Below are 26,214 nucleotides of genomic sequence, written 5' to 3'. Positions count from 1 at the left end.
TCCCCGCTGTATGTTCAGCAGAGTCACAAGAAACACTAAGAGAGTTTCTACGAGTAACACTGTAAACTTTGGTTGTGACAACTATTTGTATTGCCGCCCAGCGACACAGAAACCTGATGAAGACAAGAGGAAGTACCGCAAAGAGAGAAGTGAGGAGGGTCTGGTGACATGCTCTTCATACATACATTCAGATAAACGGGGATTAATAATGTGCAGTCATTATTTGACAGGTAACCACACCTGGTATAATGGTGTAAGAATGGCCACCCACACTAAGAATCATAACCCTCGTTGAGAATAAAATACATCATACCACTTTGTTCAGAACTACAGCGTGCCCTTAAACCCACAGCCAGCATGGCGAGGAACCATCATCTATATCCAAAAAACCAATCTATTTATACATTTCAAATCATTTTAAAACAGGGCAGAAGGTGGATGTGACAGGAAAAGGGAAGAGAGAGGGGGAGAGGAAAAAAAACCCAACATGACAGGGAAAACATGGTGTGCTGCTAATTTTTCTTCTTGATGTTGTTGTTGGAGGTGAGCCGGGGCCGTGGTGTTGGGATAAAGCTTCCAAACAGGACTCGACTTCGGGCCACCTCAAAGACTTTGGAGAAGATCTGGAGGAAAAGGAGAAGGAAGAGGTCACATCAGACTTGAAGTTCTCTATGCATTGGGTAACACAATCTCCACTTTGACCAACTCTGCTCGAGCTCAAAATCCCATCCTCAACGCTGCAGTAATTATTCATCTTTTATCCCATTACAGTTTAATATTTATTTACCAATCACATACAGCCAGCTCTGGCTCATTTTACAGCAGCCTTGATGTCAAAATGTGTGCAAATAATCATGTTGCTAGGCAACCTGGTATGCCACAATAGCTGCTTTATACTGTTATATTGTTTCTATGGTGTGAAAATGATGTCCTGGGTTGTTTTAATTTTTTCTTCTTTTGAACCCTCACCCCTCAAAAATCAGTATTTGATGAATAAGCCCATTTCAGTTTCACTCAACACATAACGTAATGAAATCAAAGCTACTAATTATTACTCCTGTACTGTATGCGCAATCAAAACCGTTTACTTTTGTTAAATTTTATTAGGCTAACTGGACTTGTTTGGAGAGGAGGTAGCTGCTGTCTCAATATAGCAGGATCACTTGAGGCTGGGTCTAAAGGTGAATATTTTAAAAGTGTTATGGACTGTTAAAATGCTGCACAGCATTAAAGAGCATTTTTAGAACCTGGTACAAAGAATGGTGTTAGCCTCTTGCTCCATAACAGCTGTTTTCCAAGTTATCTTGGAGTAATATAGGTAAAGCTTTATGTTGGGTGTGTAGTAGTTTGACAGGTGTGCCACCAAATGGAGCTATAGTCAGCATCTATCTACAAGGATTTTTATACATTATTAAAAAAGGAATTATATGATGCATATTATGGCTCGAGTTTTGGGCAAATCCCCAAGGAAGGCATCACCAAGAAGTGATGACTGTACGTTACAAAGGTTAAAGACTGTTGCAAATATATAATTGGTGGTCAGCGTGACGGATATACTGGCATAAATGCCACGGAATGTCAGGAGAGGAGATCGGAAGAAATTCCAGATGATGAGAGAACTGGAACACTGAGCTCTAGTGAAGCATGCTGTGATTTCTAGCATTGGAGGTAATAAGTTTAGTTTATTTCACTGGATCAACATCGTCCCGTGCCCTTCCCTCCTGCTGCTACTCCTCCCCCTCTCCCTGAATTGTACAGTTTGATGGCTCAGGGAACAAAGAATTTTTAGCCCTGCTGGTTCTGCTGCTGGGGAGGAGCAGCCCGTCGCTGATCCGGTTTCTCTGTGGTTTGATGACAGTTAGCAGAGGAAATTTCCAGAGTACTTTTCTCTGCCACTGTTACCAGAGAGTCAGTCTAGCTTCATGCCAACCACAGAGCCAGCCTACCTTCGCCAGCCTGGAGGAATCCTTTTTGGATGTACCACCCCTCCAGCACGCCACCACGTAAAAGATCAAGCTGGCAACCACTAACTGGTAGAACATCCACAGGAGTTTCCTGCAGATGTTTAAGGAGTGCAGAGACATGCATGACACATCTCTGAGTTGTTAAGTCTAAAGTGCATAGGGTGAAGGGAAGAGGGGCCAGCACTGTGCCCTACGGTGCACCAGTGCTGCTCAGTCCTTCAGCTTGACATACTGTGGTGTCTCAGTGAGGTAGCTGCTTATCCAGGTCACCAGGCAGGGGTCCACTTCAATCCGTTCAAGTTTTTCCTGGAACATAATTGGCTGGATGATATTGAAAGCACTAGAGAAGTCCAGGAAAAGTATCCTGACTGTGCAGCAGCCATGGACACAGCAGGCCCAAAGGCAGGGGGACTTCCTGGGTCAAAGCCAGTTCTCTCCTCACTTGGTCTGCAGTTATGCAGGGAGAGGACTGTGGGGAGGGGAGGAGGAGAGGTATGTCCTCTGTGTCAGGTGAGGGTGCCAGTGAGGGAGAGAGACTGCGATGAGCAGGGTGTGGAGTGTGCAGCAATGTCATGTGGAGAAAGGAGTTGGGGGAGGGCACTGTAGTGAGGTGGGACAGTTGGTTGTTGGTCATACCGATTGAAGAAGGTTACCAAGAGTTACTTGGCTCCTCCAATGTCTCCTCTATTGTACCACCCCTCGTCTTGTGTCCTATCCTTTATTCTGTAGGCCACCTTCTTCCCGTTGAGGATAGCCTTGACCTCCTGTGTTATTCAGGAGGTGTTGTTAGGATAACAGCGTACTGTCTTGACAGGTGAGACCGCGTCCACACTGACAGCCTGCAATCCCTTCACTGTCCTCATCATGTGGATCCAGCAGCATATCCCAGTCAGTGGATTCAAACAGTCTCTCAGGGCACGCTCCACTTTTGGAGACCTATTTCCTGATGCAGTGTGTTGAAGCCGACGGCCTTTTAAACAGGAGGTAGGTGTAACTGTGAGGATTTTCTCCAAGACACATACATCAGTCACGTGGTAGTGCTCTGTCTTTACACTCCCCCGAGTGCAGATGTGAACTCCCTCAGCAGATATCTGTTAGCCTGCGGTCATCCTAAGAGTTTTAGATACCTGCATTCTATGAAGGAGGACTACAGAACAACCCAGCATTCCTTTGGCAGCTGTGCAGTAAAATGGTAATGGAGGAGCAGCTAAAGATGGAACTGCAACTATTTTTCAGCAGGACATGAAATGACGGTAATAGACAGGTTCGAGGAATGATGGACAAGGCTAAACAACTATTATTCACTAGAAGTTGATTCCAAGAAGTTGATTCTGTGTATCTGGCCATGAGTACAATTTACAGAGAGTTAAGGAATGGCTGCAATCACGGAATTGTAAGGTGGAGAAAGATCACCATCTTTGCCATGGTGCTGATGGCCATTGATCAATGGTTATTGATCAATAGTTATGACAATTTGCATATTAACGATCATTAAAACTGGTCTTGACAGCCCATTGTTTGTCACTGGTGCTAATTTCAGTGATTATACAAATGTTGGGGAAACCTGCAGGTAGGTGAGACTGAAGAAGTCACTTGGATGAGTGACAAAACATTTCTCATGCTGAAAATGACATGTCCAGAATAACAGAATGAACCTTTAGAGATTTCCTTTTCTGGATGATTGAGCATGCATCAAGACATTAGTTATTATTGTCACTGGTCAGTACCAGACTTACTAGTTGTTTAATCTAATTGTTAACATTTTAATTGATGCTCAATGCTAGTAAACTGTTATGTCCTAAATGTTATGCCTCCCTACCTCCTTCACATCAAAAACACACAATAGGTGTCAATGGGTGTTTTGACAAAAATGAGAACACAACCAATTCGTAGTGCAGGGGGTCAATTATAGACAGAGAACAGGAAGGGGAGTGTATGAGATGTGGCCAAGCTCCTGAAATTCAAATAATTATCTAAATAAAAAGTTCATTGATAAGTCTTAGTGGTTTTGATTGTGATTAAAAATAAATAAATAAATAAAATCTAACATATCTCCCTAGTCCTGCAACTATTAAAAAAAAGGAAAGATATACGTGAAGCAAGGGCTCACCTTTCGTGGAGTCCTCTGGAAGCATTAAGGGGCAAATATGAAAGATTAATCAAAAAAGCAAGAACAGAAAAACCAAAAATGTCAGAACTATGGTAGTGAAGCTAATTTGGGGAAGGTGGGTTGGAGCACCATGTCAATGTTTCTTTGACAGAAAGCACTTACTTGGAAAAAAGAAAAAAGCGCCTGTATAAATAGCCGCGAATGGGTGAATGAGGCAAGTTGTATAAAATGCTTTGAGTGCTTAGGAACAGTAGAAAAGCACCATATATGAACCAGTCCATTTACGATGTAAATGTACCAGTTTACCATGTACCAGTGTCAGTCACACTTGCGACTAATGCTTCAACTTGTTTAAAAAAAGCAAGCTGTTGCTGCTCCCATTCACAGCCATTTGTTTTTGACTGCGACAAATCTACAGCAAAGCTACAGAAGAATTAATTTTATTCTTTATTGGGGCTGCTACTGAACTATTATTAATATTAATAATTAAAGTTAATAATTAAATAACTATAAATAAATCTACATCCTCAGAACATCTTTTCTGCAGCAGGAAACATTACATCGAAGTACAAAGAAAAACCTCACTTTTGCATACATTTTTTCTTCAAGGTCCTTTAAAGCCTTACAGAAACAGTCACTTATTTAATAGCACACGTACACACACAAAATATACCTCATCTGGGAGTCAAAGCTGTCAGAACCTTCATTGAAGTTCTACGTATACCTTGCACCTTATTGTGTACTGTTCTTGTGTTCTATGCTTAAAGATTGAAAAATAAAATATTCAGTAAATTAACCTCCAAGGACCTGGCATCCACATATGTGGACATCACATTTTGGGATGTCTAGACCAAAATACTTAATTTTTCTCTACAAGGGCCTGATATTCACTTACGAGGACAGTATACTGCCACTGTTCTATCAAAATTCAAAACAAATATCGTCATATATGGATCTCATTTTTCTTAGAAACAAAAATTAGGTTAAAAAAAAATCTGGTAATTCTTTGTTTTTACATTCATCAGGTCCCAATCAGCCCAAATAGCAAAGAAAAATTAAAAATGCATGCCATGAAAGAGTTCGGGTCTTAGGAGGTTAAACTCCTGACAAATAGAGGTACTTGAATTTTAAATAATAAAATTTAGACAGTTGATGATGGCAATCACCTCTCACTTTTGAAAACTTTTGAGTGAAGCATAAAAGGTGGGGAGAAAACATTGATATACCATGACCTAAATGAGAACCTACATAAAAATACTGATATACAGTGATGGGAATAACGGGGTTACAAGTAACGGCGTTACTAAGGGCGTCACTTTTTTCCAGTAACAAGTTATCTAACTAATAATTCCTATTGTTACAACGCCGTTACTGTTACTAAGAAGAAAATACGGTGCGGTTGCGTTACTATTTTTCAACAAGCAGACGGTTGAAGCTGTCATCAGCTTACCACATCTTATATCAGTTGTACGAAAGTAGCTGTAAGTAATCTGGGCGCTACAGCTTCAAGCAGCTGCGTGCGCTCTCGCAGGCGGCAATCACTTTCTGGCAGACGATGACTTTTTGGCACAACACCTGGAGCTAAGGGGGCAAAACAATCGCATGAGTGCTGCTGTTTGACTGAGGAAGAATAAAGTAGTCGTGGTAAGCCAATCACACGACCACTTCAAGATGACAAAGCAACAAGGTGCCAGTTTTTAAATTGTACTGATAGACCACGTAAAACCAGAGTCATGATAAACAATATATACGTGGCGTTTTTTCCTCAACAGTTTTGTAACGTTTACTGTCTAAGGACAGCGCAGCGAGCACTCTCTGCTTATGACCAAAAAACAAAAAAAACAAGAAACAGCCCTTTGGTGTTGGTGGAAAAATGCACCATGACGACCAATCAAAAATGATATGGCAACATGACATTTGGCTGTTTAGGAAGAGGGGGACGTTTTAGGAGTGACGGCGAGAGAGAGAGAAAGACAGCAGAAAAAGAGAGAGAGCGAGTTTTGAGATGTGAGAGATTTGTGACGTTTAGCGTGTTTGGAGTGTGTAGTTAATGTGTTGTCTTGTGCAGTTAGCGTGTAGCGTTTTGAATATTTTTGCGTTGTGTGTCAGAACAATGAGGCGACTGCGGTCTCCAGGTAGAAAACAGGAGGAGTGATATACCTCCTGCTGTCAGACCTGCAGGTATCAGGCTGTGATGTTCTCCTTTATAGTGGACAGACATTTTTGGAGTGGCACAAATAATTTGTGTGGCATCTTATTGAATGCAGAACAGCTGATTGTTATGTAAATAGTTTGAAATGGTTATTTGAAAAAGGGTAAAAGGTAAATGGACACAAATAACTTTGTTGTTTGCAAAACTTGCATAGGATTTTGAAATTGACCATTTATATTTGCATTTAAAGTTATGAAATATGATTCAATAAACATGTTTGAGGTTGTTACAGTAAAAAATATAACCTTCTCTACTTTTTTGTCTGATTTTAGATCAACTGGGTTAATACAGAATGTCAAAATGAAAACATAACTGTAAATTCAGACACGTGAGGTTGTGCTGAAAAGAATGATACCAAACAAGGCAAAGTAAATAGTTTTTAAAGGTAAAATGTGGAGGTAAAATCAAAAGTAGTTAAAAATGGCCAATTATACCCTGGACCCCAGAGGGTTAAACATTTTTTAAAGTAACGCAATAGTTACTTTTCAAGTAATTAATTACTTTTAGAATCTTGTAACTCAGTTACTAACTCAGTTACTTTTTTAAAGAAGTAACTAGTAACTATAATTAATTACTTTTTCAAAGTAACTTGCCCAACACTGCTGATATACTCAATCAATCAGTTAATCAATCATTCACTGACATAAAGATTAGAAGAAATTTGCACCACTTGTAATGCAAAGATTGTCCTCTCACCTGTTCCCAGAGGGTTTCAGCCACCTGGTCAATGAATCCTCCGACCTCGCGAAACTCTCCAGAGTATTTAACATAGGCCCAGATGCAGAGTGCTGTCAGAGCCAATCCCATCACCAGGTTGCACAGCGTGGCCACAGAGCTAATGCCCACAAAGCCGGTGACAACTGACACTATGTACATGACAAACATGACAGCAAAGAGTGTGGCGGGCGTCCGTGCAGCGTAGAAGATGTTCTTTCCATCATTCTGCTTGCTGAAGTTGGCATAGGCCTCATCGAGTTCTGCCTCCAGCTTCTCCTGGTAGCGCCGGCAGAAATCTTCTCCGCCCATCTTCTTGACAGAGCGGAAGCACCGCACGGAAGCCTGCCGTAGCTCCACATGACGGCGCTCTAACTCTGCTGGGGAAATGTATGGTTTGTCTCCACCACAGATCTGAGACCAGGACAGGAAATACAACAAAAAAATTTACTGAATTCATCAAACAAAACCTGGATCTCTGATTAAATGAACAGGAAGTAACAGTGTTTAGACAATGATCAAACTTCTGGCACAAACTCATGTTAACCACATATTTTGTGGTTATATGTGTACTCTTCACAAATCAATCAGAATTGAGAGTCAGGAGTTACATCACTTTAGTCTGACATCCAAGTTCTGAGGTGTCTGGATCTCAAACTCTCCAGATCAGCTTAAATCCATGTCCCTCAAAATGCCATATGTTTACCTGCTCCATGCTTTTGTTGTATATGTCTTTGGATCCTGCTACAGCTGCAAGGTTATTTGCTTCAGCTGTTGCCTAAAAACCAGAGGACAAAACATTGTGCAGAAACAATCTTTATCACACATTAATCAATACAGAAAGTTTTTAATTAAACTGAGATTGAGTGCAGCCTGATCTGAGGCATGTGGTGTTGTTGTTTTCCTTTAAAGCAAATGTATCAACTTGATACTTGATTGAAGATGTAAAATCTTCATAATAAACAGACGCCATTCACTTCTTAACCTCAGAGACACTTACTCTTCTGATTACAGATCATAATGTAAACTGTCCAGGAGATGGAGCCATCTAACAGTGAAACTGAAGGAGCTGAACCAACCTGGAGCATTGATTTGGGATGAGGGAGTTCCTCTCCCTGATAGATCTTCATGTAGGCCTGCAAATACAGCAGTAGGGTAGGGAACATTTTTAGAAATTTGACAATACAATCAACCAAAACGGATAGCTTTTTCTGTGGCTTTCAACCAAGTCTTACATAGATGACTTACTGACGAGTAAACTCACTTTGAAATAGTGCAGCAGATCTCTGCAGGTAATTTTGACTCCTCCAATCTCTTTTTCCACTAGATTTTCTGGAGCAAGCAGCGCTGGAACGAGGTTCAGCAGCTCCTTCTGGAAGTCCCCATCAATATCTGAGTGACACACCAAAAACATATTTACCCCCCACCCCAAAAAAAGTGTATAATAGCTTCTCCTGGTGGAGAAGCACTGAGTTGTGTGCATTCCATGTTTATCCCTGAGGGGTCAATTAGATCCCTCCTGCAAATAAATAATTTCCTGAGCAAGCCAAGTTGTTCCTTTATATCCATATTTTCGCATTTTAAGTAAGACTTGACCAAATATAGGTTTTTAGGTGTTATATTAATTAGATCGTCACAGTCTGTAAATTGAAATTCACATTAGAATAAACAAACAAACAAAGGGTACAACAAATGACACATAATAGCTAACACATCTAAAAAAAATTAACATTACAGAAAAACATGGTGAAAAGTTATAAACTATTTTTGGGTTGTAATATTTGGTTGCACTGACACAAAGATGGCATATAAACATGCACTCCCTGCCAAACAGATTCAAGAGCTGATCATCGACATTTTAAATATTGATCTTACAGCTGGCTACAAAAACGTATACAAAACACTTTGAATAATTATTCTAAAAAGCAGAACAGTCAAAGCTCATCATTATATTCATATCTGCCCCTGATTACCATACCTACACCCTCTTACCCAGGGTCATTTCACTCTTTATTTGCTTTGATTAGTTCAGTACAATCTTCACCACAAAATTCAAGAAGAATTATCCCAAAATACTGTTGATGGCTACCAAAAGCATCTGGTTGAGTTGCAAAAAACAAAAAAAAAATCGATCCAGGATGAGGTCAGTCTGGTCTTGAAGTTTTGTGCGACTGCTCTATCTACTAGAAGGTGATGTTTCACCCCTCTAGTGTTCCTACCAATATATAATAAATGGTAAATGGCCTGTATTTGTATAGCGCTTTACACTACATTCAGTCATCCACCCAGTCACACACACATTCACACACTGGTGATGGCAAGCTACATTGCAGCCACAGCTGCCCTGGGGCGCGCTGACAGAGGCGAGGCTGCCGGACACTGGCGCCACCGGGCCAATATATTATATTATTACATACAAAAACAGAAACAAACTGTCTGTCCTTTAAGCTCAGGTCGGGCCTAGGAGCCCGAGGATCCTATGCACTATCCTAACTATCCTAGGACTGCGCTCTTCTGGACACAGAAACCTGATATAATTCCTGGAATGTGCTAGAGCCGCTCCCCAAATTTGGGGGTCACTGCTCTGAGTGTTTCGATTACCTTCACCTTCAGTGTCTTCTATAGGTCTTCTCTCAGCGTGTTTCCTTTCTCGAGCTTCTTCTGTTCATTCTTCCTGAAGTTGCTTTTGCTACATCTATCACACGGCATTTTTTCTCTGTTTGTTCACTACTACTATATGCATGCATAGTTACATATTATAACATGTAACATAACATTACATTACATATTCCTCCACTCGCATAAATTCAACAAACTGCACACATAGAACTCAGCAGCCATGGATAAAAAAGGAAGAGTTTCTACTTTCCAAGACATCCTGCATGTTTGTGCCCTTGCAAGTACCTCTGCTCTGAGAGATTTTCAGGATTAAAGCATTAAAATACTGACACCTATGACACTTTTCACTACTTCCACTGCTACACTACAAACAATAACTGCTGATAGTTAATTTGGCAAAAGTCATTTTCAAAATCGTAAATGGTACATAGACAGTGGTTTAAAACAGTTCTTGTGTTGCTTCCACAGTGTAATTTAACACAATAACCTTAACTGTCCAAAGTGAACAATCACTTTTCTTTTGGGCTTCCATACAGTCAAAACTCAGGTGATTTGAGCGAGCTTGATTTGGTTTCAAGAACAAAGAGTTACCATCAAGAGCATAATGGAGCAGCCCTCATAAACTAGCCACTTGTGTGAGATGCCGTCTTTGTGCACAAGTTCTGTGCACGAAAATATACTTGCACAAGTGATCATCAATACCTGCACAGATGGACAGATTTACTTGTGATTATGCTATTTCTCGCACAGCTTTTGATGTAAATATCAATCTATAGCGCAGAACATTCAGAGGCTACAGCACAGCTGGAATAATAAGGTGGCCACGCTATTGATGTCAAAACACAAAAACTCCTCACAATGTTCAGGTCTCCACCCAAAGCTAAGCATCCTGAGGGTCGATGAGCAATAAAAAAAGGGAGGGCAAGGATTAGTTAGTGCCAGAGCAACAATCCAGGAGCATCCATAATCGGGAGAGGGCCCAGCTTGAGGAACAGAGAAATACCACCCTCCAAGGGGTGAGGAAGAGAACATACACACGAAAAGAAGATGAACTGACCTTTGCTATTACAAGTTCTGTTATACCTGTGAGCCGCCCATCGAAATGAGGATTGGTGGCCACCTTGAGGCCAGGGTGAGGCAACAAGAAACAGCTGATTTTGGAGAAGCAGGAGTGGATGTGTCTGCGGACATTCTGGAGCTCCTCGTGTTGGTTCTGTTTCACCTGAACACAAGCCAGGCACTTCAGTTAATATCTGATTTACTGCACTTAAAACAAATTAAAACAATGTGAAATGTAAAAAACCGTGGAGATGTTCGACAGAAGATTGCCTCTATATATAGTAGGTAGGCAGTTTCCACCTGCTTTACATCCACTGCCACGTGACTTTGTTGATCTATTAAGTCAGGCTGTTAGGGTTTAATTATTCAACTCACCTGCAATCGTTTATCCAAGAAGCCCCGCCCTCCCTCCAGGCCGTATGGATGTTCATATGGGTAACTCCAATCTCTGATTAGGAACATCAGTCTCTTAAAAAACAACATTTAAATTATTATTCAGCATGGACATCAATGTGTGACTTTCAGGTGAAGAACATCTAGAAATGGATAAGAGTGTGCAACAGTTAAAACTCAAGCAGTATGTGCTGGTATGAAGAAAAAGATTGTTAGAAGCTTTGACCAGGAACAGACATGAAGACAAAATGTTTTCCTTTCATGACTTTACAAGTACTGATACAACAAGACAAAGCTTGTTTTAAAATTAAAAGAAACCTCCCTTATATATTTTAAGGACAATGACCATAGTATGGCAGACCTGAAAGGGTTTCTCATAGACTTCCTCCATGGCCAGTCGTCCATATTCAGTGAAGAGCTGAGGAGACAAAACAAGCAAAAAAAGCCTAGAAAACAGAAGCAGCTATAAAATATCAAGAAGTACAAGAACAATTGTTTGCATATCTGATTGTTCGATAAGCAATGCTTAATGCTATTTGTCAGGGTCTGTTTTAACATCAAGAATAACAATCTGAAGAAGAAACTGTGTCCCAGAATTCATAGCGTGGCCCTGCTCAGTTTCCAACAATGGCGGCAGCTAGTTAGTTTAATATTACTCTTATTATTCTTTCTGGGTCACAAAATAAACGTTTAACATATTTTCAGGCGAGAATGTAGCTGTGTAAACTTCAAATATCTGCTCAGTTTATCAGGACACCACATATTTTCAAAAGTGCTCCGACGTTTTCGGAGACATCTGATACCCACCAGCTCGATAGCTAGCCGGGGTTCAAGGCTCACTAGAGCCCGTGAGAACACCGGACTCCCGGCAAATCGTTTTCAAACCCACCGCCATCTTTCGCTACTCAGGTTAAACATGATATATAAGCCACTTAGATAACTTAAAAATGTTGTTTGGCTTTTTTTAGTATTTTATTTGTTCCTGAGTAAATCGGTTTGGCTGAGATTAAAGTTATAGTTTTTACACAGCTGAATAAATGTCAAGCAGACAACTGATTATCAGAAGTGTGAGATGCTCCAGAATATACTCCGGTGTCCTGTTATATTTTAGATAGCAAGGAGCAGACGGCTGAGTTTATTAAACTCCACTGAAACAATCTGCAGATTTCATCAAAATTTAATAAACTATCATCTTGTCTTTATTTTTAGTTAGCACATACCTTACACACTTAAAGCTGTAAGCTAATGATAGTTATATAAGAGCATGCTGGTGCAATAAGCTGTACGTTTTACGTCCAATGAATGCATGATCTGATTAGTCGACTAATCGCAAAAATAATCGGTGACTAGTCAACTATCAAAATAATCGTTTGTGGCAGCCCTAATGCAGAGATGCGCAAGATTCTGAAAGAGCAGCAGATCCCCTTCCAGACTCTCTTCCCAGCCCTGCTTAAGGTGAAATATACAGGGAGTGCAGAATTATTAGGCAAATGAGTATTTTGTCCACATCATCCTCTTCATGCATGTTGTCTTACTCCAAGCTGTATAGGCTCGAAAGCCTACTACCAATTAAGCATATTAGGTGATGTGCATCTCTGTAATGAGAAGGGGTGTGGTCTAATGACATCAACACCCTATATCAGGTGTGCATAATTATTAGGCAACGTCCTTTCCTTTGGCAAAATGGGTCAAAAGAAGGACTTGACAGGCTCAGAAAAGTCAAAAATAGTGAGATATCTTGCAGAGGGATGCAGCAGTCTCAAAATTGCAAAGCTTCTGAAGCGTGATCATCGAACAATCAAGCGTTTCATTCAAAATAGTCAACAGGGTCGCAAGAAGCGTGTGGAAAAACCAAGGCGCAAAATAACTGCCCATGAACTGAGAAAAGTCAAGCGTGCAGCTGCCAAGATGCCACTTGCCACCAGTTTGGCCATATTTCAGAGCTGCAACATCACTGGAGCACCCAAAAGCACAAGGTGTGCAATACTCAGAGACATGGCCAAGGTAAGAAAGGCTGAAAGACGACCACCACTGAACAAGACACACAAGCTGAAACGTCAAGACTGGGCCAAGAAATATCTCAAGACTGGTTTTTCTAAGGTTTTATGGACTGATGAAATGAGAGTGAGTCTTGATGGGCCAGATGGATGGGCCCGTGGCTGGATTGGTAAAGGGCAGAGAGCTCCAGTCCGACTCAGACGCCAGCAAGGTGGAGGTGGAGTACTGGTTTGGGCTGGTATCATCAAAGATGAGCTTGTGGGGCTTTTTCGGGTTGAGGATGGAGTCAAGCTCAACTCCCAGTCCTACTGCCAGTTTCTGGAAGACACCTTCATCAAGCAGTGGTACAGGAAGAAGTCTGCATCCTTCAAGAAAAACATGATTTTCATGCAGGACAATGCTCCATCACATGCGTCCAAGTACTCCACAGCGTGGCTGGCAAGAAAGGGTATAAAAGAAGGAAAACTAATGACATGGCCTCCTTGTTCACCTGATCTGAACCCCATTGAGAACCTGTGGTCCATCATCAAATGTGAGATTTACAAGGAGGGAAAACAGTACACCTCTCTGAACAGTGTCTGGGAGGCTGTGGTTGCTGCTGCACGCAATGTTGATGGTGAACAGATCAAAACACTGACAGAATCCATGGATGGCAGGCTTTTGAGTGTCCTTGCAAAGAAAGGTGGCTATATTGGTCGCTGATTTGTTGTTGTTTTGTTTTTGAATGTCAGAAATGTATATTTGTGAATGTGGAGATGTTATATTGGTTTCACTGGTAAAAATAAATAATTGAAATGGGTATATATTTGTTTTTTGTTAAGTTGCCTAATAATTATGCACAGTAATAGTCACCTGCACACACAGATATCCCCCTAAAATAGCTAAAACTAAAAACAAACTAAAAACTACTTCCAAAAACATTCAGCTTTGATATTAATGAGTTTTTTGGGTTCATTGAGAACATGGTTGTTGTTCAATAATAAAATTATTCGTCAAAAATACAACTTGCCTAATAGTTCTGCACTCCCTGTACTGATAAAACAAAAATTTACAACACTGCAGCTGAAGCCACCGAAGATATGGCCAGTAGAGGTTATGCTGTAAACGTCGTTATAACACCTGAAATAGTTCTGGAAGAACTGAAGCAGCTAACATGGAGTAAGGTCAGCAGAGAACCAGTGAGCGCAGCGGCAAACAAGAAACGCGATCCCGGTTACAAAGAAAAACTCTGAGCCTTCAGGAGGACGGTACCTTCTTCCTCGGAAAATTGAGGTCTACTTACTTTGTTTCCCTTTACAATTAAGTTTACTATATGGTGTACAATACATAAATAAATAGGTTCTCTCATGAATGCTCTTTATGGTGAGGCCTAAGCCATCGAGAGCCTCCTTCATAGACTGATGAGGAAGTTGCCTCTCGAGGTGAAGCAGGGTCCATTTCAGGGACCTCTACCTCGGAAGTTAAGATTTTATTTTGATTTCTGTTCCTTTCTGATGAAACTTTTTTTCATATGTTTTATGTTTAGTTTTTACAAGGGTGTGCAGATAATAATCACAGAAAATTACAATTTAGACGAGTAGCAGGTTAATAAAAATTTTGTCAATTAATATTAATGGCTTACATAGTCCAGTGAAAAGGTGGAAAGCCCTATCTAAGTTTAAAAGGGACAAAGCCCAAATTGTTCTGATGCAGGAAACACATCTAGCTGACAAAGACCAGGCAAAACTTAACAAACAAGGTTTCAAACATGCCTTCTATTCTTCTCATAGTTATGGGAGGCGAAGGGGGGTGGCGATTCTGTTATCCTCAGCTTTGAATTATGAACATATAAGGTAGATATATATTGGTAACAGGTAAGACTGAGGGTACCATGATTACTCTCTTAAATGTGTATATTCCCCCAGGCAGTGACTAGTCCTTATATAGGCAGATTTTGAAATTGGCAACAACAAGGAGTCAGGGAATTTTCATTTGCTTTAATGTCACATTAAATGTCAAACTAGATTCTTCAAACGGAAAAGGTGATCAGAGGAATACTGGAAGAAGAATGGTGCATTTTATGGACGATTTTGGACTACTAGATGTGTGGAGAGATTTTCATCCAAATGATAGAAAGTACACCCATTTCTCAATTCCGCACAACGTATATTCTAGGCTAGATTATATTCTCGTGTTTAAGAACTATGTATTTAGAATTAAAAGCTGTGAAATAGCCGCTTGTACCATCTCAGATCATAAGCCGGTTTATCTTGATATCTGCCTGAATAGCAAAAATAGATTAACCTTATGGAGGTTGAATTCAAACATTTTAAATTATCCAAATATTAAAGAGAGTTTGAAAAAAGAAATAGAAACTTACTTAGAGTATAATGAAAAAGAGGCGGTATCTCCGGGAATATTATGGGATGCATTGAAGGCAGTGATTAGAGGAAAAATAATTAGTATATCCGCTTACATTATAAAATCAAGGTGGGAAAACCGTTGTCAATTAGAAGACAAATTGTTAGAGCTACAACATCTACACTCTGTGACGCTGAATGATGATATTAAATCTGATATAATAAAAAAAAAGAAAGATAATCTAAACACAATGGACATACAGAAAAAAGGTCTTTTTATTAAACAACAGCAATGCGAGGTAGGGAGGAAATCATTAAGACTCCTGTTTCTTAAACTTAGGAAGCAACAAGCAGAGAGGACTATACATAGAATAAAGAACCATTTCACAACTGCTTTTTGCTTTGTTTATAGAACCATTAAGTCAATGGATCAGGCAGAGACAGGATATAACTGGAGTAAGAACGGCAGGAGGGGAACAGAAATTAGCACTACTTGCTGACGACTTACTTTTAACAATATCCTTTCCCTTACAGGCACTCCCCCAAATCATGGACATGCTATCAGAGTATGGCTCTTTTTCGGGATATAAGGTTAATGTAAATAAAATGCAGGTATTAACTGTAAACTATGAACCACCAGTCAAAATTAAGAATTGCTATAAATGGAAATGGGATGCAGATAGCATTAGGTATCTAGGGTTGGTAATACACCGTGACTTCACCAAAATGTTCAGTGCCAACTATGCCCAGATAAATGAATCTATAAAATCAGATATACAAAGATGGAATACCATTCCGTTTCTGGACCTACACTCCAGGATCGAATCAATCAGATTAAATATTCTTCCCCGACTGCTGTATTTGTTTCAGTCTTTACCAATTGCCATACCACAAAAACAGTTTGTGGCATGTCAAAATACTGGATTGTCAAAATCTGGAACGGGAAAAAAGCTAAAGTTAAATATAAAACACTCAAACTAAAGAAAGAAAAGGGAGGTCGTGGGCTTCCTTGTCTACGAGAATATTATTGTGCAGCTCAGTTAAGACCATGGATATGTCTCTGTTGTCCAGATTACACGCCGGATGGAAAGATGTTGAAGGAACAATAGTCAAAGGAATACCAGTTACAGCTTTAATATCGGACATAAACGTGGCAGACGAACCTATACTACAAATAATGATATCTGCTTGGAAAGAAGTAATAAGAATTCGCGGTTTGGAAAAGGGCTCCAAGGTTTTAAGATGGTGTGCATATGATTCAGATTTTACCCCAAATCATTACGATAATAGATTCAAGAACTGGGTTTCAAAAGGTATAACTAATTATTATTCATTTGTCCACAAGGGGGCATTCCAAAGCTTTGAGCTTTTTTTTTTTTTTTTTAGCTTTTTAAGACGTAAACATGATTTAGGTTCAGACAACTTCTTTAGATATCTACAGGTCAGAAATTATTTTAATCAAAAATTAAAAGTGAACCTAAACGAATTACAATTTGTAGAAACATTTTTATTATTAACCAAATCTGGAGCGCAAAGCAAAATCATTTCCAAATTATATAACAGCATCCTGCGGTGTAAAAACGACAGCACTGTGTATATTAAAGCAATGTGGGAAAAAGAAGGTAATTTGTCAATTACAGAGGAGTGTTGGGACCACACATGCAAGATATAGTGGGCTACCACTGGGTCTAATGTTTGGCGTGAATTTTGCTGGAAAAGAATTATGAGATTTTTCATCACCCCTGCTTAACAAAGATATTGGGGAACTGGTGACACATGTTAGAGATGTGGGGGAGATGGAGCTAACCATTTCCAAATCTTTTTGGGATTGCACAGTTATTCGCCAGTATTGGTCTCTAATCCATGAACATCTACAAAATGTGTTTTCATTTGTTTTTCCTTTAACCTTTGAGACCATATTTTTGTGTAATGTACCAGTGGATAAATTGAATTCCAATGATAATAGACTCTTGTATATCCTACTGGCCGCAAGTAAAAAGCCTCTTACAAGGGAATGGCTTAAGCTTGAACCACCAACGATGGAAGATTGGATACATTCTGTACAAGAGATCTATACGATGGAAAAATTGTCATTTTCTCTTAAACTTCAGAGGGATACTTCAGTGGGAGGCAGAGGGTCAGAGAAAAGAAGCACATAAAAAACTAACCTTTCTGGGCCATTTCCTATGCTGTTGTAGTGATTTTTAAAAAGAGTGCTAAACAATTATTTTTTCATTTGGTGTTTGTTTTTTTCTTTGATTCTTGTCACAGAAAAATTTGACCTTATCTTGTTTGGAGAGACTGCAGCTTTCATAAACTGCTTGTCCATTTCATGCGTGGATATGATGTAGGGCTGCAGCTATTGATTATCTTAGTAATCGAGTAATCTCTTGATTATTCCATCTTTTAATCAGAGTTCTGAAAGGCAGCTTTGAAAAAAAAGAGCTCTGAAAGGGTGTGTGTGCATATTATGAGTTTTTGTGCATGTGTGTCTGCAAGTTTAAGTGTGCAGGGAATGAGTGAGTTTGTGTCTTCAAGCCTTTAAAAGACTTTAAAGGAATGTGGTGGCTGCTATGAAGAAAACTGAGCATTCTGAAGTCTACCCTGTGCTTTCCCACATAACAGACAGGTCTGGCCCAGATCTGGTCCAGATCCGGCATCAAGCTGGCACTTCTGACTGACTGGTGTCATGGGTGGGTGTATGTCAACTAGATGTGGGCCAGGTCTGGCAATGGTGGCACTATTTATGTTCCTATTTTCCCATTTTAGTAAGAAGACCCAAATGCCATGTTGCAATACTATACTGCTATGGTAATAGAGCAGGGCGATATGACCAAAAATATTATCATGATATACATTTGAAAATTTGCGATAACGATATAACTGACAATATAATTGACACTAGACAAAACACTTTACAACTCCACAACTTTATTAGTGCAAAAAAACAAACAAACATCAATGTATTTTCACTTAAACAAGCAGCTGTTTTTTATATGCATTAAAGTTATATAAAAATTTTACAGAGCAAATGCAAATTCCTTGCTGACAATTTAACCAAAAGGCATTTCAAGTGGAAATTGGCCAACATATCCTCAGCATAACCATGTATAATATCCACAAAACATAAAAAGACGTTATACACACAGCGCAGAACGTATCACTCCGCGAGGCGCCTGCCTATGATAGCCGTAATGCTCCGACAATCCATCAAGCGGTGTGGGTTTGTAGCTTAGCAAAGTCGTACTAAAACATTTGACAGATTTTCGAGCACCGTGTGCATAAAATCATTTCGAGGTCAGTAAACACAACCAGAATTCATACATAAGGCACACGGGATTATAAGGGCACTGTCGATTTTCAGAAAAATCAAAGGATTGATTTTAAGTGTGCCATATTTTCCAAAAAAAAAAAAAACGGTAATAACGACGGCCCGCTAGCATGCTCTACCAAAAATAGTGCTTTGTTGTGTATGTGACGGATGAAAGCTAAACCAGTTACACACCACTGAAGTTGCAGCATTTTTACAAACCAATTCTGGTTCATCTGTTTCATTTTCAACGATCCACTTTCGCCCTTCTCATACTCCGTCGCCACCATGCTTTTTCCGCCATGTGCATATGAAAACAAAGGCACTGCGCATGCGCGTTTTACCCATATTCTATCGCGATATTTCATTTTCTTATCATTGCCCAACGTTATACCGGTATTACCGTGAACAATATGATATGGCCCAGCACTATATGGTAGCAAACGTTTCAAATGCAGATTTGACAGGTTTGTGAGTATACACTTTATCCAAAACCTAGTGAGGTTTAAAGAAGAAAGAAGAAAGAAGAAAGTGTACTTTATTGATCCCCGTGGGGAAATTCCTCTCTGTATTTAACCCATTCACTCAGTGAAGCAGTGGGCAGCCATTGGGCGCCCGGGGAGCAGTGTGTAGGGACGGTACCTTGCTCAGGGGTACCTCAGGGTAGCTGTTCAGTGGAATCGAACCCCCGACCTTCCGATCATGGTGCCACCACTCTACCTACTGAGCTATCCCTGCCCCCCCTGCCCTTTACTCATGTTTCCCACTGGGTGGCTGTAGCTCATGAGGTAGAGCAGATCACCTACTGACATCTGGGGCAAGAGCTGAAACTGTTCTGGGCCAGCACTGGGCTAGTAGTGTGTCTGCAACTGGCCCATGGCTGCACACAACTTACACACAGCCCACATACCACAAAGAATGGTGCCCCAGATCAGGTTTGCCAGAGGTAACACATGGGCCAGCACAGGACCTCCAGTGTGTCTCTAACTGGCCTTGTGCTGGCCCATGTGTGGTTCACCTCTGGCAAACCAGGTCTGGGCCACCAAAGGGCCGTCATTCTTTGCGGTATGTGGGCCATGTGTAAGCACATTGTGTGGGCCAGATCCGGGCCATACAAATTTTGCTATGTGGGTTGATGCAAGGTTTTTGTGCTGCTGATGTGTAGATGTTAAATTATATTAATAACAGTTCAGTGTCCAATCTAACGACCCTCAGGTTTACTGAACCATACTTTTTTATTGGCTTGTGAAAAAGCTTATATATGTTTAAATATTAACGCAATTAAAATGACAACAACATTTGATATTATTTCACTTTCAACGTAAAACGTTTTTAATGAAAGCCTAAATAAATATGGTCTAGTACAACCCACGCTCGCATTTACATCGTTTAACACATTAGCACACAACAGAGCTGTGTGTTAAATGACACATCATTTAACACACAGCTCTGTCAAGTATTTTTTTATAATCAAATTATTTGAATTACTCAAATCATTACAACCCTAATTTGATGCATTTAATTGTTGCTGAAATAACGTAACATAAGAAATAACCTAAATAATTGGGTTCATGGGGTCTTGATGCATTCTCAATCATCTAGGAAAGTAAATCTCCAAAAAGTTTATTCTGTTCATCTGGACGTAGCGTTTTGTGGGAGAAACGTTTCGTCACTCATCCAAGTGACTTCTTCAGTCTCAGCTGACTGACCTCTCAGCCCATTGTTCCTTCAGTGGGCTGGTTTCAGTCATTATGCAAATGTACTGTTTATAAGGTTGGGGAAACCTGCAGTCAGTTGAGACTGAAGAAGTCACTTGGATGAGTGACGAAACGTTTCTCTCACAAAACGCTATGTCCAGATGAACAGAATCAACTTTTTGGAGAATTGGGTTTATGCTATAGGATTCAGTCTAGAAATAGTAAAGCTGTCTTGCAGGCTGATACTGACCTGGAGATGCTGAAGGTCATCTTCCTGAACATTCTGGGAAAGGTTGTACACCTGAAACACACATAATGTTGATGCCATAATTTCTAGATAAAAATGTATATTCTATTGTTATACTATCACAATGAATTAAAGAGTTTCTTATGTGACAACTAGAATATACTAGAAATAAAAAAGATGACTGACCTGCACAGAGCTGGTCATGGTGCTCAAGGCAAATAGTGTGGCACAGTCTTTAACGGTAGACTGGCTGTCAAACGCTCCCTGCGTGTCTATTAGTAGAACTGCAACCTGTGGAAAAATGATGTAAAAATAAAAACATCACACCACATACATACAAATAAATATATATATTTTTTAAATTTCCCTCTCCCCCGAGGGCGTTATTTATCCTTCAAGCTTGGGTCCTCTACCAGAGGCCTGTGCGCTTAAGGATGTTGTTCCTGTGATCTGTTGGAGTCACTTGCCCAGCTGGGGGGGGGGGGGGGGGGGGGGGGGGGGGTAACGAGAGTACTCCGATTACCACTAGGACCACTGTTGCCTTCATCTTCGACATCTTCTTGAGTTCTTCTCTCAGCCCCCTGGTATCACTTGGTATACCTACATCTAGGGCTGCTCAATTAATCGAATTTTAATCACGATTACGATCTGGGCTTTCAACGATCATTAAAAATGACTGAGCCGATTATTAGCCCCTCCCTCATGCTTTACTCTCGCGCTGCTCCATGTGGCAAATCAAGCGCACTGCTCTGCATTTCGAACACGCGTCACAACAATTAAGAGGACCCGAGGGAAGCTCGGAAAGCTAAGCAGAAGTTATTTGGAGAGGAGTGGACTGCCGTTGGTTGAAAAGAGAGGTAAAAAAAAAAAAACTTAAGTGGTGTGGAAACATTATGGCTTCGCGGAGTCAGACGTGGATCAAGTAGACACAGTGTGTAAACTTTGCTATGGTGTCGTAGCTGCACCACAGAGCAACACTGCAAAGTTCACATTTTTCATTTATTTCTTATATTGCAAACATTTGCGCTGTTATCAGTATTTGCACACTATTTTATATTATTTTTTAAAGTCATTATTCAATACATTGTTATTGTTAAACCTTTAAAGCCGGTCAGAGCAGCATGCTCGTTTTGTGTAACTATTTTTAAATCCCTGTAGAACCTGAACGCTAAGCTAGCACAATAAATTTTTTTCCATATGAAACCAGAGGAGTTGTACGTACTTCTTATGCCATCAGCTTGTCCTCGGTCACGGTTTCCTTCCACATATAGCTTTGCAAAAATTGCATAAAAAGAGCTTGCAGGAACAAAAACATAATATTCCAGAAACACGCTTTGCCGATCCGATCATGAACTTCCCACATTGAACAAGACGTCAACGCGAACTATCGCAAGTGACGTCATTTTTGCGGAAAATGTAGTTTTTTACTTGTAGGCCTTAGAACTCGAATTGCACTGCTGGAAATAGTTTATTTTGATGCACATGCACATTCTTTGCAAATTTGCATCATAGGATTGTTTTTTTGTTTTTCCTGCAGTATATAAAAATTGCTGTATCTCCAAAAATAAAACTATGAAGACACTCAAAATAAATTTCCTGTTGTTGTAAACTATTTTTTGCAACTTTTTTGTATTTAAAGTTTTGAGGGATAAACCTCTTAAATTTCTCCAAGTAGAAATATATGTAAAAACAAAAACGATTTTCAATTTTTTTGTAGTTTATTGCACTTTTTTGCAATTAATGTAGTTACTATGGACTTAATGCATACACATTTTTAAAATATGGGCTATAACAGTTGTATTGATGTATAGCAACTTGAAATGCTCCCACAAATGGCACTACAGCATGTAAAAAAATAATATAAGCTCTGGCGGACGAAATAAATATCGTCAAATAATCGTGATCTCAATTTCAGTGAAAATAATCGTGATTATCATTTTTGCCATAATCGAGCAGCCCTACCTACATCAATCACTACAGCTGTCTTCCTCTGCTTGTCCACGACTATCATGTACGGTTGGTTAGCCATCACCAGTTTGGCTGTCTGTATCTGGCAGTCCCACATGATCTTAGGTCTCGACGACCCTAGTGGGCATGTCTCATTTTGACCTTGAGACTTCCAGGTCATTCTCAGCCCAGGTGTTCCTGTATAATATGCCTGCTGGGTTGTAGCATTACATGCATGCCCTGTCTGCTAGCATCTTGAACCCTGCTGTTATGTGCTGGATTGTCTCAGGGGCATCTTCACACATTCTGCACCTGAGGTCTTGCCTAGTGTGTTAGACCCTAGCCTCTATGGATCGTGTACTTATGGCTTGTTACTGTGCTGCCATGATTAGCGTCTCTGTGCTGTCTTTCAGTCCAGTTTTGTCCACCCACTGACAGGATGTCAGACACTTCTTCTGACAGTGGCCAAGTAGTGGCCTGCCGTTCCATCATCCTTACTTCTTCTCCTTACTCCTCTTCCGTCTTCGGTTTCTGATGCTACTAATCACTGGCAGGGCGTAAGTGTAGATTGCCGGGATCTTGATCTTCATATGAAGCTTACTCCTCAGAACTTGCTTTACACTCTGCTGGTACTTGGTGGTTGCAGCTTTCCTAGCGGCCTCTTCGTGGTTCCCATTTCCCATTTGCCTATGAGATTCCCAGGTGCCTGTAGCTGCCCTCGATGTCTGCAATGCTGCCTTCTGGTAATGCAATCCCATCAGTTTGGAATACCTTCCCTCTCTTTGTTACCATCCGCCTATGCTACACTACAGACATCAGAATGTCATTCAGGTAGATCCAAGTTGTGTGGTAGGTAGATTAGGTGGTTGACAATTGCTCCATTCCATAGTCGGTATCACTGACAGTAACTGAGGCAAGTCAGACCTACTTTGGATGTTGTGCTGGAGTCTTTTGTGAGTCGTCACTGAGCTCTTAGAGCAATTTTGTTCAGTTCTTGTCCAGCCACTCCTGGGAAGGTTTACCAATGTTCCATTTTTCACCATTTGTCACAAGTGTGGCAGTAATCAGGCCTGGGTGTGGCTAGAGAAATTAAACTCAGCTTTACAAAGATGGCATAGGAGGAATTACTTTTACAGACAGGGCTATATAGGTCTGTATTTTCACCTGAATAATAAACGCCTTCACTTAAAAAACCCATTTCTGTTTTTACATGTGTCAACTTTGTCAAATATTTAAATTTGTTTGATGATCTGACAAATTTAAGTTAACAAAAAATAAATAAATCAGTACGGGGTGAAACATTTTTTCACGCTATACACATATACACACATACCCACACCACATTTTAAAAGGAACAGCCTAGAAGATGCTGTGACACAGACCTTGCTGTGATCTGGTTTCTCCACTACAAACACATCGCTCCACGCCTGGATGCCCGTGGTCTCCCGTTCACAACCACCCCGCCAAGTGAAGCCGGTCAGAGGTTCCTCCACACCGCCGAGCCACGAATCAGATGACTGGAAGATCACAAGAGTATAGCTAACAAACTGCATTCCAAACTCACACGCAAACATGTGGAAAGCCTTGTGTTTATGGGGGGGGGGGGTGTCCAGTCAATTGTTACAAGCTAGTCTGTCTGTCTGTGTATAACTGTTACAAGTGTTTGTTTTGTATTGCCAGCAATGAGTTGGACTTATTTTTGATGGGACCCCGCCAAGGCTGCTCTGTCCTCCGGCTCTCTTTATAATGTTTTATGAACAGAATTTCTAGGGGTAGCCAAGCGGCAGAAAGCTTTCACCTTGGTGGCCTTATAATCTCTTCTGAGCAGGTGACCTCCAGCTCATACTGGAGAAGTTTGTAGCTGAGTGAAGTGGCAGGAATGAGTATTGGCACCTCCAAGTTACAGGTTATGGTCCTCAATAAGAAAAGGGCCACTTCGAGTGAGAGACAAGCTGATGCCCCAAGTGCAGGAGTTTAAGTATCTCGGGGTCTTCTTCACCAGCAAGGGGAAAGAGGAGCAGTCTGATGGATTGGGCTGCATCTGCAGTGATATGAACACTGCAGTATAAGCTTAACATAAAATCATAAATACTGACTGTTCCAGTTGCTCCTAGTAAACCAAATTTCCCAATCTTCATCGTCAGTGTGGATTAGACTTCAAACAGTATGTTGACAGAAACTGCTTCAAAGAGCAGCACTCATCTGCTTGACATAGCACCCAGTGATGGTTATGAACATTAACTGTTAATGGACACAGAAACTGCTACCGCAGTTAATAGTAGCCACACTCAGATAAATCAAATATGTGTACAGCATTATTCACAGCGTTACAACTTTCAACATTTTGAAACAAGCCAATTCTGAAATTAATGATTAATTCAGGAAAACCAGATTCCATAAGCTCATTATCGTGGTGTATAGTTTGCATTTGTATTTTGCCAGAGTGGGGCCATTCAGTGGTTCTTTTGACTGCTCCACCAAGACGAGAGTTGAGGTCAATGGATATATTTGGTGATGTTTGTCAGCAGGATTATGATGAAACTAACAATTTGAATTTCACAGAACTTGACAGGTTACCTGTTTGTACATGTAACGAAGCATAAAGTCGAGCAGGAAGGATTTGCCCTTGCGAAAAGCTCCAGCCACAGAGACGACGACCACATGGAGGTCCTGGACCTTCTTCTGCAGCAGCAGTTGCTCCAGCACCTGCTCCTGCAGGAAGAATGAATGCTCCTCCTCATTTGCCACTACAATCTGCACAGGCTGGGGCCTGCCCACTTTCTCCTCCTCTTCCTCCTCCAGCAGGTCATAGTCCTCCTCTTCACACCTCATCTGGGATGCGCATGATTTAAAACTGTGGCCACCTGAGAGGGGGAAAGTAAGCTTAAAATGTGTCTGAAGGCTCAGAATGCAGAAATGATTGGTCATGACTGTTCACTGGTACAAAGCAATAACTAGCCAATTAAAGGGATTTACAGCCTGTGTTCTTATTATCAATTATCATTTGTAGCAAAAAAATATCGTTTTCAGTTGTCTCAACATTCATGAACATTGCTGTTAAATATAACATGACTTTCTAGCAATTTAATTTTGGCAACTCTACATATAACAACCACTTGTGAAACAGTTGGTTGTGAGTGCTTAGATAAATTACACTCACTTCCAGATTCTTTAAAAATCAGTGTGGAGTTTGGAGGGGTGGGTGGCAGCTACATTGATCCTGTTATTATATGGGAGACCATTTCTATTATTTTTGACTTGGATAATTCAATTCAATTCAATTTCATTTATATAGCGCCAAATCACAACAAGAGTCGCCTCAAGGCGCTTTATATTGTACAGTAGATCCTACAGTAATAGATACAGAGAAAAACCCAACAATCATATGACCCCCTATGAGCAAGAACTTTGGCGACAGTGGGAAGGAAAAAACTTCCTTTTAACAGGAAGAAACCTCCGGCAGAACCAGGCTCAGGGAGGGGCGGCCATCTGCTGCGACCGGTTGGGGTGATAATGAAACTCATCTCTCAATGCAAAGTCGAGCCAAATGTATTTATAAAGCAAATAAATAAGAAATAGAAAGGAATATATAGATTAGGAATAGA

General features: G+C 40.5%; 1 protein-coding gene across 3 annotated transcripts in view; it reads right to left on the bottom strand.

The window, feature by feature from the left end:
- The window catches only part of LOC308395692 (atlastin-2), a 38,323-nt gene continuing 12,109 nt past the window's right edge, over positions 1 to 26,214 (bottom strand). For 2 of the 3 annotated variants that reach the window (XM_080880628.1, XM_080880630.1), the window contains exons 2-14: positions 25,187 to 25,473; positions 23,992 to 24,126; positions 20,849 to 20,953; positions 20,666 to 20,716; positions 11,433 to 11,489; positions 11,054 to 11,146; positions 10,703 to 10,841; positions 8,265 to 8,392; positions 8,080 to 8,136; positions 7,707 to 7,778; positions 6,983 to 7,414; positions 4,075 to 4,089; positions 1 to 623 (exon numbers count right to left, since the gene is read on the bottom strand). In XM_080880628.1, coding sequence (XP_080736754.1) covers positions 513 to 623; positions 4,075 to 4,089; positions 6,983 to 7,414; positions 7,707 to 7,778; positions 8,080 to 8,136; positions 8,265 to 8,392; positions 10,703 to 10,841; positions 11,054 to 11,146; positions 11,433 to 11,489; positions 20,666 to 20,716; positions 20,849 to 20,953; positions 23,992 to 24,126; positions 25,187 to 25,473 — 1,682 coding nt within the window. In that variant the 3' untranslated portion in view covers positions 1 to 512. The remainder of the gene's footprint in view (positions 624 to 4,074; positions 4,090 to 6,982; positions 7,415 to 7,706; positions 7,779 to 8,079; positions 8,137 to 8,264; positions 8,393 to 10,702; positions 10,842 to 11,053; positions 11,147 to 11,432; positions 11,490 to 20,665; positions 20,717 to 20,848; positions 20,954 to 23,991; positions 24,127 to 25,186; positions 25,474 to 26,214) is intronic. The other variant, XM_080880629.1, reaches the window with a different exon arrangement.

The sequence above is a fragment of the Rhamphochromis sp. 'chilingali' genome (assembly GCF_963969265.1).
Source record: "Rhamphochromis sp. 'chilingali' genome assembly, chromosome: 4".
Classification (NCBI taxonomy): domain Eukaryota; kingdom Metazoa; phylum Chordata; class Actinopteri; order Cichliformes; family Cichlidae; genus Rhamphochromis; species Rhamphochromis sp. 'chilingali'.
The sequence above is the reverse complement of the archived record's forward strand: the minus strand, read 5'-3'. Positions and strand labels throughout refer to the sequence as shown.